This window comes from Anolis sagrei, chromosome 7 (genome assembly GCF_037176765.1).
Source record: "Anolis sagrei isolate rAnoSag1 chromosome 7, rAnoSag1.mat, whole genome shotgun sequence".
Classification (NCBI taxonomy): Eukaryota; Metazoa; Chordata; class Lepidosauria; order Squamata; family Dactyloidae; genus Anolis; species Anolis sagrei.
Window position 1 is genome coordinate 37,403,228 of NC_090027.1, and position 15,815 is coordinate 37,419,042.

General features: G+C 41.7%; 1 protein-coding gene across 6 annotated transcripts in view; it reads right to left on the minus strand.

Annotated features, from left to right (window-relative positions):
- Positions 1-230: 230 nt before the first annotated feature.
- The window catches only part of ARHGEF12 (Rho guanine nucleotide exchange factor 12), a 123,560-nt gene continuing 107,975 nt past the window's right edge, over positions 231-15,815 (minus strand). For 5 of the 6 annotated variants that reach the window (XM_067470773.1, XM_067470776.1, XM_067470772.1 and 2 more), the window contains 4 exons: positions 14,471-14,932; positions 12,228-12,550; positions 9,845-9,914; positions 231-4,869 (listed from right to left, as the gene is read on the minus strand). In XM_067470773.1, the coding sequence (XP_067326874.1) occupies positions 4,859-4,869; positions 9,845-9,914; positions 12,228-12,550; positions 14,471-14,932 (866 nt within the window). In that variant the 3' untranslated portion in view covers positions 231-4,858. The remainder of the gene's footprint in view (positions 4,870-9,844; positions 9,915-12,227; positions 12,551-14,470; positions 14,933-15,815) is intronic. The other variant, XM_067470775.1, reaches the window with a different exon arrangement.

A 15,815-nucleotide genomic window follows, 5' to 3' on the forward strand; every position in this document is an offset into this window, starting at 1 on the left:
AACACTGCCTTAACATCATCATCATATCATCATCATTTGCCTGTAGCTAGGGAAAGATGAATGGGTAGCAAGTGCCTCTTGTATTTCTAAATTCACACCAATTGCTTTTTCATGTTGGATGGGAAAAGGAGAAACTAGATATCTTCTCAAAAAATGCAACTCCCCAATGACTTTCCCTCCCAGTCTTGGTCTACTCTCCAAGCAAAAAACTCAAACAAATAAAAACCCAACAAAATTCAGATTTGTTTTAATGACCAATATTTTGTTCCAAAAACATACAACCTTATCAGCTAATTAATAAGAGCTATTTTACAAACATACATACATCTGGATAATTAGAACAATAAATTCTTTTCTTCTTCTTCTTCCTTAGACATTCAAACATGATCAGTTAAAAATACAGGGTAATTAATAAGAGGACTTTTCTTTTTGCATTTTGAAGAATATTGTCCAGATTGGGCTGCTTTCGTTTGTTTATTGTTTGTTTGTTTTTCTTTAAACATACATCTGTTTAAAAAAGGAGTAAATGATTGCATGGTGAACAAATAAAATACAATTCGAGTAGTTAAAGAGAATGCCAAACAATGTATTTTTTGTGTGTTTAAAGAAGAGTGAAGTAGTGCTCCGGTTGCAGAATCCCTTTTGGAGACAATCTGCTTATGAGGGGATGGGTCAAAAGGGAGCTGAAGGGGAAGCAAAGGGTCTCTTTGGAATGAAACCGAGGAATCAAACAGATCCATGAAATATAAGCCACTCTGGGATTCCAAAATTGGGGAGGAATGGGAGTGGGGAGCACAAGAAAAGCACAGAACGACTTCTATTGAAAAAGGAAGAATTAGCTAAGATGTCGGCACACTTACTCTGGAAAACAACACTTGGCACCTCTGAACTCATGCAGCTCTTTTCAAGCTTTGCTGATTGGAATGGAGGGAGCCTTTCTTTTCACAAAGGCTTCTTAAAAGCCTTTTCAAGAGCCCCCACAACATACACAAGCAGCACAGGAACCTCCAGTCCAACCCCATCATCAAACCCTATTCTTTGCTAGTTCCAAATGGCAAATTGTAGAAGGAAGGTAAGCAATGAGTGGCATAATGAAAAAATAAGGCGACTGGCCTAGGATTGTAATCTTCTGTACGGAACATCAAAGAAGTCCTATTCTCCCCTGTTCTTCTTTTCTAAAGTCTGACCTACACATGCTGTAAAATGAGGCAGACGGAGTCCCAAGATGGGAAGATGCAAGTGAGCTACAAGATGGGATGGGAAGCTAGAGTGTGTCCTATGTGAAATACAACTCTCTGTAAGGACAAAACTAGCCTAGCATTCAAAAATATGACTCCTCCTGGTCCTTAAGTCTTCCAGATTCCAAGATGTAGCTACTAAGGACTGGCTTAAGTGAGAGCAGTGGTTCTCAACCTGTGGGTCCCCAGGTGTTTTGGCCATTACCTCCCTGGGATTTCTGGGAATTGCGAGCCAAAACACCTGGGAACCCACAGGTTGAGAACCACCGAGTTAGAGGGAAGATCTCAAACAGGAATTTGAGCCAATGGGAAGCAGAGTGCAGAAACGCAGATGATAAACAATACTGCTGCAAATAAAGAAGCTTGCATCAGCCTCATGTTGACATTGGGGAAAAATGGAGGCCCCGTTCAAAAAGAATATTACGTTTGCTCAACCCTCCAGGTGGGCTGAACTGTACCCCCTCACAATTCTCCAGTCTGTATACTCTGGTTTTTTGGTTTTCTTTTTGGTTTGCTCGTGGTCCCAAGACAGCCTTGAGGCAAAAAATAAAACACAAAATGGGAAGACAGTTTGCTCCTCTGCTCTCAGGGTTCTACCAACGCATCCAACCTAAATTATTATACAAACAAGCTGCTGAGGAAGATGCCATCTGGATCCAGGCCTGGTTCTTGGAACGCAAACCCCAATCAACCTTAAATCCAGGGTAAAAACAAGTCATGATTTCCTAAAGCAGTAGTGTAGCACAGACATCATACTATTCTCCTGTTAGTTAAGTCTTTGATTACTATTTTTGTGGGGGTGGAAAGAAAAGACTGTTCTATCCTACTGTCCAGTCCAAAGACGGGAATGTTCACAGCCAGCAATGCAGGAGAGGAAAGGTTTCTTTGGCTGGAATTCCTCATGGCTATTTTAGTACATTAAAATCATCATCATCGTTATAATAAAAACACCCAAAACCAATGGGAACCCCACAAAGTGCATTTTAGTATGGATCCTCTTCACACAAAAAGGACCTGTGCCTGGGGCCTGTTGTACAGTAGACGCGCTAGGGAGTTAGAGAGAGAGAGAGATCCCCAGTGATTTTAGGTTTCGTGGTGTTGGGAGCCATCGACGGCCCCCATTTCTCACCATCCTCTTTTTCTTAGAATAATGCCCTTAATGGGAGATTGCATATTGTATGGCGTAGACAAGCTTGGAAAACACATACAACTCTTCCCCAGAACAAGACAAGAGCACAACACTCTGTTTAAGTTCCTAGAGAGGGAAAAGAATCTATTTTGACTACAGAGGAATAAGAAAGACTGTTGTTTTGCTACTCCCCCTCCCCCCCAGGAATTTGGCAGCCTGGTTTCCAGACACCTCTTAAAGCTGCTAAAAAACACTTCCATTCCCACAACATGGTGAAATTTATAATCTGAGGACTAGCGCAGTAAGAGATGTATGGGATTCTTGCAACAAGGAAGCAGCAAAGGGACTGATAATTATTATCTGCAATGGATTGTCTCCTGATTGTTTGAAAGCTATTGGAGTTAGGGAGAGATCCAAAAGGTTTCCTGATAGATCCAGGCATACATTCCCTGGGCTTTGTATGGCAAGAGAATAAAAGGGTGAAAAATGTGATGAGCTCAATGTCAGCAGTTACAAATCTACAAAAAATGCCATCCAACGTTAGGAAGTTAGAAGTCCGAGTTCATTTCGTCAGCTCAGGCACAGTCTTGTAAGGACAAGCAATGGCAAAATAATGCTTCAGAAAAGCAAAAAATACTAGAATACTAGAAATTTGAGAAATGAAAACTAGCAGATTGTTGTGGTGTTTGGGTTGGCACCAATAACGGAAATCCCCCCTACGTACGAAAGGAGAGCATTTGGCCTCAAAGAGCTTCCTGCCGCTGATCCTGAGTCACACAATTGGGCCCTGGAAAAACAGAATCTTCTTTCCATCTCACTACTATGCATCGGTTTATGATGGATCTGAACTATCTGGGGGCAGGGACGGGAATACAAATCACCCATTTCAGCTGGTCCATTTCAATACTCTTTTCTCCTCCTGGTGAGAGAAAGGAGAGGTTTTGTGCTTCGCATGGCTGGGAAACGGCCGTTCTGATTCGTGGCCATTATAGCTACAGGGAAAATGTGTTTATGTGTTAATGGAGCAGGCAGTATGACCTTCACGCGGGAAGGAGGAGGAAAAGGAAAGATGCTCCACATTCCGTAGTGCATACAATGTAATATAGCAAGGAGGGGTACAATATTAAGGGAGAAGGGCTTCTAGAATTTGGCACTTTTAGAAGCAAAACAAAAGGCCCAGGCGGGTACTTGGTGCAGGAAAACAGTCATCAGCAGCCTGTAACAGCCTCTTGCAGTGAAAGTTTCCAAGGCAGAAGCTGCATCCCAAATTGTCTCTCATACCAGTACCATCTGGCCCAGTCTCAACACTGGTTAAAACCAGAATGCACTTTTCTGTAATTTCCAGCCGTGCTCCTGAGGCTTACGGCTGCATTCTGAAAGACAGTTTGGCTTCAAAAACATCATGATGCAAAGACTTGGTTATAAAAAAAAATACTTACACTAGCTATTCTGGTTATGTTTTTTTTTCTCTCTGTCCCCCAATCAGTGTGATTTCAGAGCACTTTGGCACAAACAATGCAAAACGACATTACCCCAAACCAAACCGTGTTCCCTTTCCCCACACAATGATCAACAACGGTAGTGAAGAGCCCTAGCTTCATAGGCAGAAGCAGCATGCGGCTACTACCTCCAGTGGCAGCTACAATACGAGGGATTCGGCAGACGCACCGTGATCCAGAGAGACTTTGATCATGCTTGCCCTGTTCTGTAAAAGGTCCTCCCCACACCAAAAGACAGAAATGCCAAGGGATTGCCTTATGGGAGAGACCATGAAAGTTGAGGGTTTCAGGACAGAACCAGAACTCCAATCCCTTTCCATTCCTCCTCTTACGTCCGCATCTCACTGAAGGAGAGCCCAAAGGGAGACCAGCTTGCCAGCTTTCAAGTGCCTGATTGTGTCATTGCACACAAGGAAGGCCTATATTTCCTGAATCTTAAGGGAAACTCTTTTTGAGAGGTGGACTGCTTGCTGTGGAATCCAGTCCAGTGAAAAACCAAGACACGTTTACACTCCTCCACCCTGGATTCGAGAACAGAGGGATGCTGGGAGGGAGGCTTGCAAACTGGCACTATCCATTTTCTTTTTTTCTTAAAGCAAAAAAAATTATTACAAATTAAAGTGTGCTTTCAGTACACGGAATGAAGTCAAATAAATACATCGATATTTTTTTTTGTATGTCTAAATACATTTGTATATCCTACACCCAAAGCTTTATACATTTGGTTTCTTTTCTTATTTCTCTCTGTTCCTTATTTCCTCTTGTTTCAAAATAGGAATTTCATGTAGAAAGAGGAGAAGGACAAGATCACCGCCCCTCTCCAACAGGCTAGCGCAGAGGCCCCAAAGGAAACTGCCCATCCCTCCACTTTGTGCTTGGATGGTCCATGGAAAGAGAGGCCTCTTGCGCCCCCCACAAAGTCCAGGCAGAAACCAGCAGGCACCGAGCAAGGCTGCTTCCATCCAACCTTCAGCCACTTGCAGAAAGAAGGACTAACTTTTATCTATGGAGGGAAGAAAAAAAGAGAAAGCAGTAAAACAACTACAACAGCAAAACAACAGAGAGGAAACAATCAGGCACATCAAATCACCTCCCAACAAAATATTCCCCCAGGCACTTCCAAGCCATTAAATGCTAATCAAGATGGTCAGTTGAAACATTCACCCCTAGCTCCAGCAGACAAAAGTCCTTTGTCCCACCCTGGTCATTCCACAGATATATAAACCCATTTTCCTACTTCCAACAGACCTCACTACCTCTGAGGATGCTTGCCATAGATGCAGGCGAAACGTCAGGAGAAAATGCCTCTAGACCATGGCCATATAGCCCGAAAAAACCTACAACAACCCAGAAAGCAGTAATGTTCAGAGGTTGTTCTACAATTCATTGGCATTTTGGGATGTGTTCCCCTCAACTCACAGTTATTGTCCAGTGTTCCATTTGTCTCTGAAAACTTCCTGTTTCAACCCAAAGTGTTCAAGACTATTCTGCCTCGCAATATCTTAGGGAAAATACTTTGATTCACTGAATGTTGGAAATTACAACCTTCTTCAAGCTTCCTCTAGTAATATTTATTTCGACATTTTTACCCCGCGCTTCCCAACCCCTAGGAGGACTCAGGGTGGCTTCCAATTGGCAATAATTCAATGCCGCATCATAAAATACAAAATAGCAAATATAACAATTAAAACAACAACATTAATAAATAAAGATTAAAACAGTATACTTAACTATCTATTTAGCTATTGCCAGTCTGGTGGCTATTTAGCTAGCCATATACTAATGATTACTCCGTTTAATTTATGCAAATCCTCTTCCAAGCCATAGTCAAACATTATCCATTGTCCTTTAACCTGATTGCCCAATGGCCTGGTCCCACAACCACATTTTAACCTTTTTCTAAAGGTGAGGAGGGATGACGATGACTTAATTTCCCCAGGAAGTGAATTCCACAGGCGGGGGGGCACCACCGAGAAGGCCCTGTCCCTCGTCCCCGCCAAGCGTGTTTGAGACAAAGGTGGGGCCGAGAGCAGGGCCTCCCCAGAAGATCTTAAGCTCCAAGGTGGGACGTAGAAGGAGATACGTTAGGACAGGTACGCTGGACCAGAGCCATATAGGGTTTTATAGGTTAAGACCAGCACTTTGAATTGTGTTCGGAATTGGATAAACTTTATTTGTATATTGCCCTAGCTCTCCAAAGGGACTCAGGGCGGTTTTTAACATGTAAGGCAAAGCCATGGTTTTCCGGGCTGTATGGACATGTTCCAGAAGCATTCTCTCCTGACTTTTTGCCTGCATCTATGGCAGGCATCCTCAGAGGTTGTGAGATCTGCTGGAAACTAGGCAACTATGGTTTATATATCTGTGGAATGTCAGGGTAGGAGAAAGAACTCTTGTCTGTTTGAGGAAAGTGGGAATGTTGTCATTGGCCAGCTGGATTAGCACTGAATAGCCTTGCAGGTTCAAAGCTTGGCTGCTTTCTGCCTGGGGAAATCCTTTGTTGGATGTGGACAATTTCAACAGAAAGAAAGAAACCATAAAAATGGACAAAATCTGGCTACCAGTGTTTAAAAAAACCCTCTAGAATCAGGACAATAAGTAAAGAGGAACACTCAAAACATGGGAATTCCAGAAAGGAAACAATCAGGGCCAGTTAACACTTCCCAACAAAGGATTCCCCCAGGCAGGAAACAGCTAGGCTTTGAAACTGCATGTGGGGTTTATATATCAGTGGAATGTCCAGGGTGAGAGAAAGAACTCTTGTCCCTGGAAAACTCACAGCAACCCAGTGATTATGGCCATGAGAGCCTTCGACAATACAATGAAAGGCAAGCATTCAATTGCTGGAAATAAACCATATAGACAAGTACATCAAAATTAACACATTAGAGAATATAACACAACCTAATTAAACTAATAGACAAAATAACAACACTGGAAAACATCATAAAATACAAAAAAAATCTGCTCAAACACAATAAAGATCAAAATATTAAAAAACCCATTTCATTGTAGTTTCATTAGTAGAGGTTGAACAAGACCAATAATCCTGTTGCTTAGTGATTGTAGGTATGTTCTGGTATGCAGCTTTCTTTCTTTGCTCTGTTTTCCTGAGAAGTTGTGGGAGGGGCTGCAGACCATGTGATCTGCTGAGACGAGCACAGAGCACTGATTTCTTTAGACTTTGGGACTGCTCAGATTGCAGACTTGCAAACACTGTGCCATCTGGTAAGAGAGAGATGTTCTCACCAGATGGCACAGAAACTATCTCAAACATGTATTGTTGAAGGCTTTCATCGCTTGAATCACTGGATTGTTGTAGGTTTTTTCGGGCTATATGGCCATGTTCTAGAGGCATTCTCTCCTGACGTTTCACCTGCATCTATGGCAAACATCCTCAGAGGTAGTGAGGATGCTTGCCATAGATGCAGGCAAAACGTCAGGAGAGAATGCCTCTAGAACATGGCCATATAGCCTGAAAAAACCTACAACAACCCAGTATCTCAAACATATCTGTAACCGGCTGATAAACTGTGTGCCTGTGTATGCTGAACACATGAAGGTTGTGAGTAAACTAAATACCGTATATACTCAAGTATAAGCCTAGTTTTTCAGCACTTCTTTTTAGGCTGAAAAAGTCCCTCTCGGCTTATAATTGAGTCAAGAGTATCTATTATTGAATTCTGTTGTTGTTGTTGTTGGTACATTTATCATTTTACTCTTCTTATTATTATATTTATTATTTTACAGTTATTACTATTATTATTACATTTATTATTTCATTCTCTTTATTATTATTTGAAGGATACATAAGCACATTTACATTGCAGAAGGCTAGAATAATGGTTTAATCAGAGTTGGGCAGTCTCATCTTAAATTACAGTTTTATGTAAATATTTAAAAACATTTAACCTTCTTATGCCTCCATTAATGTAATTATATTGGTATCTAATCTATTTATATTTTGAAATTGACCAGTAGCTGCTGCATGTCACACCCCTCGGCTTATACTCGAGTCAATCCACTTTCCCAGTTTTTTTGTGGTAAAATTAGGTGCCTCGGCTTATATTCGGGTCGGCTTATACTCGAGTATATACGGTATGTTATTTTTTACCAAAGTCTACATTATTTTGTCTCTTGATTGCATAATATAAAGGGGAACAAAAAGAGAAAGCATGAAGAATAAAGAGGAGTGTGCTACTTATCGTACTAGCCACTGCAATGCAATTACTAACACAGGGAAGAGAGCAAATCATCCAGGGCCTAGAAAGCTTTCTAGAGGTTTGTGAGTGCCATAAGTCGAATATCCATGGTGCCGGGGGATAACACACAGAGGCACGAGAAACCGCCCAAGATACAAATTACATTGAAAAGGGCAAGTGGCTATTTGACAGAGAGAAACTTGTGGGTGTCTCTGACCCTGCCAGAATGACAAATGCGAAGAAAGTATTGCTGACTGCTGGCAGAACTGAAAGGTCTCTTGGTACACTCACAAGGTGGTCTGGAGGCCAAGCAGACTTGGTGTCTATAGAAGAGTAGAGTCCAGCTATATATATGGAGCTTATGGTAAAAAACAAGAGAAGACATCTGCAGGATCTTCTGGTATGGTTTAAAAAAGGTAAAAGCTCACCTTTGATAGTTGCAAGTAATACATCTCGTATAAAAAAGTAGACAGACAAGAGAAAGTTGCCTCAATTTGGCATTAAACCAAACTTGGCACAACAGAACTTCCATGACCAACAGAAAATACTGAAAGGCTTTGGTGGGCATTGGCCTTGAGTTTGGGAGTTGTAGTTCACCTACATCCTGAGAGCACTGTGGAATCAAACAATGATGGATCTGGACCAAACTTGGAATGAATACTCAATATGCCCAAATGTGAACACTGGTGGAGTTTGGGGAAAATAGACCCTGACATTTGGAAGTTGTAGTTGCTGGGATTTATAGCTCACCTACAATCAAAGAGCATTCTGAACCCCACCAATGATAGAATTGGGCCAAAATTCCCACACAGAATCCCCATGACCAACAGAAAATACTGGAGGGATTTGGGATGAAGTGAAAGTGATTTAGGAGAGATGTAGGTCACCTATATTTGGAGAGCACTGTGAACCCAAATGACTATGCCAAAGGGGTTCCTAAGATCACCAGAAATATGCGGTTTTCTGAAACCCCCTCGCGACCCCCCCCCCCACAGGGTTCTAGGTTGAGAAACACTGCACTAAAGACATCTGGAAAGAAGAGGGAAGTGACCTCTCCATGCAGATAGGAAGCAAAAATACTTTGAGTTACATAAGTCTACAAAACAGTGAAAACAGGACTCATAAGTCCTGCATGGCAAAATTTTGTTGATTGTTGGGATGCAACAAATAAAATTTAAAAAAACCCAAAACAAAACAGTGAAAACAAGATTGAGGGTATGCTCTACAGGATTTCCTTTGTTTCTAATCCTTCCCTTCTTCCCTTCTAATAGAGAGCACTTGACACCTCGATGCACATCAGTCCTAGAACTGCTGGCAGAAGCAGGGTTACGCCAGCAAAGGAGATAAACAGGAATCTGGGCCAGGACTACCATTACCCATTCTTCCTGAGATTTGTACTTAAATTTTAAATCTAAACATGAAACTTGGGAACAAGCCTTTGCTGATTTTCTGTTGGCTCCTTTCAACCATAAATCCTTCCATCCCAATATGTTGGTACACATTATCAGAGGTGAGAGTGCTGAATGGAAGAAGATCACTCCTTATACAAGAAATTCCACTTAAGAGGAAAGAATGCACAGTCAGCAACCCTGCGTATTGATTTGCGCTGTTTGGCAGCCAGGAGTTTCTTCCAAAATATTGGGAGCTGCAATGTAAGCACCGAAGACTTCCGCTAGAAAGATTAACAACTAGCTTCCCAAGAAGTGACGGCCTGGTGATTATAAATGCATTACATGGCTTGTTTAGAAAGTACTGCAGGGAATGCAGAAGTGGTACCTGAGTGCTCATCCGTGGGGACTGATCCAGCCAGCCTTTGCTGAAGAGTCGCATAGTTCTCCTCAACCTCCTGGAAGATACAATCCACAGCACAAAGTTAATCGGCAAGCCGTTTAAAGAGCCAGTTGATTCAAATTGGTTGTGAATGTAAATGGCAAGACTCAGAAACAAGTAATCAATGGGGAACTGAACTGAAGGGGAACAGTTCAGACATAGTAATACTTCTCTAACTATTCCAGGCCCAGAAAAAGGTGACACAACTGAGGGCTCAAGCCTGAGAAGTACATAGCAGATATTAATAATCTTCTAGCCCAACAGCCGACACATGCCTTAGTCTGTCTATAGCTGATGCATAAGAAATAGCCATACAACAGTTGCTGCCATAGTATTTTACAGTATACTAGCTGTACCCGTCACGCGTTGCTGTGACCAACCTTCCCTCCCTCTTTCTCTTCTTTCTTTCTTTCATTCTCTCCTCCCTTCTCTTCTTCTTCCCTTCCTTCCCACCCCACCACTTTTCTTTCTCTTCTCCTTTCTCCCTATTTTGGACTACAACTCCCAGCAGTCCTCCTGATCCACCTACCTCTACCTCTACCTCTACCTCTACCTCTACCTCTACCTCTACCTCTACCTCACTCTATCTATCTATCTATCTATCTATCTATCTGGAGGATTGCTGGGAGTTGCAGTCAAGGAATAGGAAATTGGAAATATGCAGGGATTGGGATGCTCTCAAAGAAATCCAAGGAGAAGAAAGCTTGCAGCTTGGAAGCAGTGCATTTGGATCATCCTCCTCTCCTAAAGGCCTGGTCTAGGGGATGCTGGGAGCTGTAGTCTGGAACAGAATGTGGATATGGTACTGTGTGTTTTGTTTGTCGGGGAGTCGTTTTTGCACATGCACTGTAACATCTTTTTGCTTTTTAAATATCTTCTCCTGTGTTTTTCAGTGTTTTTTATGAGTGATGGTCACTCATTGGCCTGAGAGGCGTATTGTGTCCAAATTTGGTGTCAATTTTTCCAATGGTTTTTGAGTTATGTTAATCCCACAAACGAACATTACATTTTTATTTATATAGATTGCAGGCCAAGTGTCGCCAAGCCTATTTTGGAGATAGAGAAGTTGGGAGTTGGTAAAGAGTCTGCAAAACTAATAGTCTGTTTGTTTATTGATTTGCCACTTTGACTGTACCTCTTTGGTGTGGGAGGAGCTACAGACATGTGATTGTACATGCTCAGACTAAAGAATCAATTTTGTTATCAGTATGCTTTTGGACTTCAATGTTAGCAGTTTGCTTTAGCCTCAGTGGAGGTGGACGCAGTACATTTTTGGACTTCAATGAAAGCATATGTCATTTGGATTTACACAGGAACAGTTTATCATATGTTTGCTTTCAGAAGCAGTGACTACAGTTAGACAGTGTGGACTTTCATAAGATGTATACTTAAAGGCTTTGGACTATTAATTAAGAATGATGCCCTGTTTTCTCTACACAGAGAAACTACATCCTATCTGTAACTGAACTTTAATAAGAAATGTGCCTGGATACCGAATAATTACAAGATATTTATGAGTAAACAATATATGTTACTTTTTAAAGAAGACTTTGTTTTTTGCCTCTGAGTGCAGATTTCAAACTAAGAGGTTTGGAGGGAGTATATGTTTTGTGCAACTGCAATTTCAACTTCAAAGAAACATTTTCAAAACTGTGATAGCCAAATAAATATTTTTTGTGCAGTGGCATGTCTTTGTTCCTGGCATTTCAAAGACATGGTTTATCAGTTTAACAGCTGAGTTACCTATGTGCCATTACACAAATGTTTGTAGACATCACTTTTTCAAAAGACTGACTTATAACAAGACCATGCCTTTCCTTGACTAGTGGTTTTCAAAAAGTGGTCTCCAGATGATCATGGAGATTCACATTTGCCAAAAGGATATGACATCATTTTTCTTTTCAAAAAGGTTATGAATGCAATTTTTCCAAAAATATTTTTTGTGGACTGCAAAAACCCTCTTAAACTCTTGTTAAGTGGCTATCATAAAATTTCAGGACAAGTTCTCAGTTTTTTTCCAGTTAGTTCCAAGAAACACAGCAATGCCTCTGGCATCATCATCATCATAATCCTGTTCCTGTCTTTTACATCAGCAATCCCTTCCTTCCAGGTGCTTTGTTCTTCTATCTTTTTCAAACCTTTCAGTCTTTCTCACAGTTTTTGATACAGAACCAAATATCAGTTTGAAAAATTACCATGAGAATTAGTCAAGAAGATAAACATGCACACAACCTTGGGCCCCTTGTTCTTCATTCCCAATTTCGCAGTTTCTGTATGAACTGTGAAATCTGAAAGGAAGCTACACAATTTATGAAACAACAAACTGTACCTTTAAGTGTTCCAAGTTGGCCTCGATCTTCTGGATGTAATGCATGATTAGGGAGTGTGACTCCGGAGAGAAGGGAGGCCTTAATACGTCTGAGGAGGAGGGTTCCTTAGTGGCTTCCCAATGGGAGGGCGCCACATCCCCAGCAGGGAAAGGTGAGCTGGCTCCTGGGTCTGGATGCTGGGCCTCCTGCGGAGATGCTGGCAGTTGGGAAGCAGAGTCCATAGCGCTCTTGCCAGCAGTGCACCGGAGGACCAACGAAGCCACCTCCTCATCAGTGGAGCTCTCCTGGGCTGCACCATAATCATCAAGGATCAAAAAATTTCCTGTGAAGAGAACAGCGCTAACGCTCTTGTGTAACAGAAGTTCTGCTGACATATGAGCTGACAGGACCGAACTACATGCATCAATAGGAACATGGTTCCTTTTCTAAATTCAGAGGTCAACCCATACCAATGGGACTGTTTATTAAGTTCTATGGAAGGTATAAATTGATTGGATGTATTCTATTAAGTCAGGAGCCCCCAGTGGCACAATGGGTTAAACTCTTGTGCCGGCAGGACTGCTGACCAAAAGGTCAATGGTTCAAATCTGGAGAGCGAGGTGAGCTCCCGTCTGTCAGCCCTAGCTCCCCATGCGGGTAAATGGGAGAAGTCTCCCACAGGATGGTAAAACATCAAACATCAAGGCATCCCCTGGGAAATGTCCTTGCAAACAGCCAATTCTCTCACACTAGAAGTGACATGCAGTTTCTCAAGTTGCTCCTGACACGAAAAAAGGCATGGGCAAACTTTGGCCCATTCTCCAGGTGTTTGCTGTTAGTAATTTGGAGAGTTGATGTCCAAAACACCTGAAGGGATGGCTGAAGTTTGCCCATGACTGTATTAATTCAACACCTTCCTTTTATTTTGCCATTTTCATCTCAGGGTCTTTTTTTGGTTGTTCTCGTTCACACTCATTGACAGGTTAATGTTTGGAACGAACACAAACGGATGGACAGGAAATTGATTTTACATTTTATTTTTTTGCTATCATCCTTACCATTTTGGATAAGAACTTGCCTGGATTGTCAATATTTTGACTTAAAATATACAACTACATAATCATGATAGGTTAGTACCTGATTAACTTCTCTAAAGGACAACTGGACAAAGGTTTTCCTGAACACAATATTTTGCATTCTAGGATAAAGGCAGGTAGAAAAGATGCATGCTCTTTATTACAATATTATGAGAGAACTGTTTTTTCCCCCATGTGGCCTTTTCAATCCAATGTAAAGATACCCAGCCTCTGAGGACTACAGTGTATGAAAAAGACGTTGATGCTCTCCTAGGGAATTGATAAAGGAACTTTTGCATTGAGACCCACATCCCTTTAATGGCATTACTCATTGGAGGACTCATCTTGAGTGGCAATAGTGCCACTCCTTTTGATCCCTCCATTTAGAGCAGCACATAGAATCCTAGAGTTGGAAGAGACCTGGTGGGCCATCCAGTCCAACCTCATTCTGCCAAGAAGCAGAAAAATTGCATTCAAAGCACCCCCGACAGATGCCCATCCAGCCTCTGCTTAACAGCCTCCAAAGAAGGAGCCTCCACCACACTCCGGGGCAGACAGTTCCACTGCTGAACAGCTTTTTCTCACAGTAAGGAAGTTCTTCCTAATGTGCAGGTGGGATCTCCTTTCTTTCCTGTAGTTTGAAGCCACTGTTCAGCATCCTAGTCTCCAGGGCAGCAGAAAATAAACTTGCTAGCTCCTCCCTATGACTTCCCTTCACATATTTATACACGTTTTATTGCCTTGCCCTCAAGTGCTCCTGTAACCTCCTCTAACAGCACAATTCTCTCTCACTATGGCGGTGGTTCTCAACCTGTGGGTGCCCAGATGCTTTGGTCTTCAACTCCCAGAAATCCTAACAGCTGGTAAACTGGCAGATATTTGTGGGAGTTATAGGCCAAAACACCTGGAGACCCCCAGGCTGAGAACCACTGAACTAATGAAACTCACTCAGGTTAAGCCCAGTCTCTACTCAGACCTGATATTGAGGGAGGTTGGAAGAAGTGATTCCAACTTGCTATTCCTTCCAGATTTGTCACAGCGAAACAACAGCAAACAAGAAATTGATCACAGCTTGTAGAGTCAGCTGGCAAAGGGTCACTTCGACCATCATATCTCTCCAATATTAGCATCCCATCCAACTGTGGCAGTATTTTATTTTAGTTCTACGATCTGAGGAATTTACTCACCTGAGATCCGCAACTGCACCTCTTCCACGTCTTTCCTTTCTGTCACTTCGCCTTCTGACTGGTTCTCGTCACTGTGGGCTTCACGGGCATCAAAGAAATGCTCTCCGCCATCCTCTGCGCTGACCCCTTCCAGCTCAGCAATGGGAGTCTCTGGGTTCGTGCTCAAGGGGTCCGTTAACTGACTGCTACTCGGCGTGGTGTCCCCTGCTTGCACAAACTCACCCGAAGTCCGGTGACCAGAGCAAGGCTCAACACTACTTGTTCCCGTGCTGGAGGGCATCCTCCTAACCCCAGGCAGGGATGCCCTCTCCTTCTCTGAGCGCTGCTGTCCTCTAAGGATGCTCTTGTCCACCTGGGCCCCCTGAGAAACTGTCCTATGCCTGGAAAACCGCTGCCAGTCTTCAAGGGACTGCTGTTCAGTCATACCTAGCTGCTGCATCAGCAACTTCTTCAACAAGCCCACTGGAAAGGAAGAGAAAATAGTCAGTCTACTTTAACTTGCCACCCTCCAATTCTGGATGACAACTCTCATCCATTTCCATCGATGGGAGTTGTTAGGGATCCTTGAATGCTGGGGGGAGAGGGGGGACCAAGCTGTGGGGAGGCACAAATCAAAAGTAGGAAGCAATAATCTCAAAACTGGCACTCTTCTTAGTTTATAGCTCTGAGTTGATGCTCTGGTTCCCATTCTTTTTTCTAGTCCTCTGGCTCTGCACTAGATAATTTAATTTACTGTATATACTCGAGTATAAGCCTAGTTTTTCAGCCCCCCTTTTAAGCTGAAAAAGCTCCCCTCAGCTTATACTCGAGTCAAGTATTATTTATTAGTATTATTTTAATTTCATGTATTATTTTACTCTCATTATTATTATTATTATTATTATTATTATTATTATTACATTTACAATATTTTACCCTATTATTATTATTAAATTTATTATTTTACTTTATTATTATTGCATTTATTATTTTACTCTATAATTACATTTATTATTCTATTCTATTATTACTGTTATTATTGCATTTCCATTATTTTACTTTATTATTATTATTATATTTATTATTTTACTCTCTTTATTATTGTTGGAAGGATATGTAAGTATATTTACATTGAAGATATGTAATGATTTAATCAGAGTTGGGCAGTCTTATCTCAAATTACAGTTTTATGTAAATATTAAAAAAAATATTTCACCTCCTGATGCCTCAATTAATGTAATTTTATTGGTATCTATTTTTATTTTGAAATTTACCTGTAGTGCCTGCATTTCCCACCCTCGGCTTATCCTCGAGTCAATATGTTTTCCCAGATTTTTGTGGTAAAATTAGATGCCTCAGCTTATAT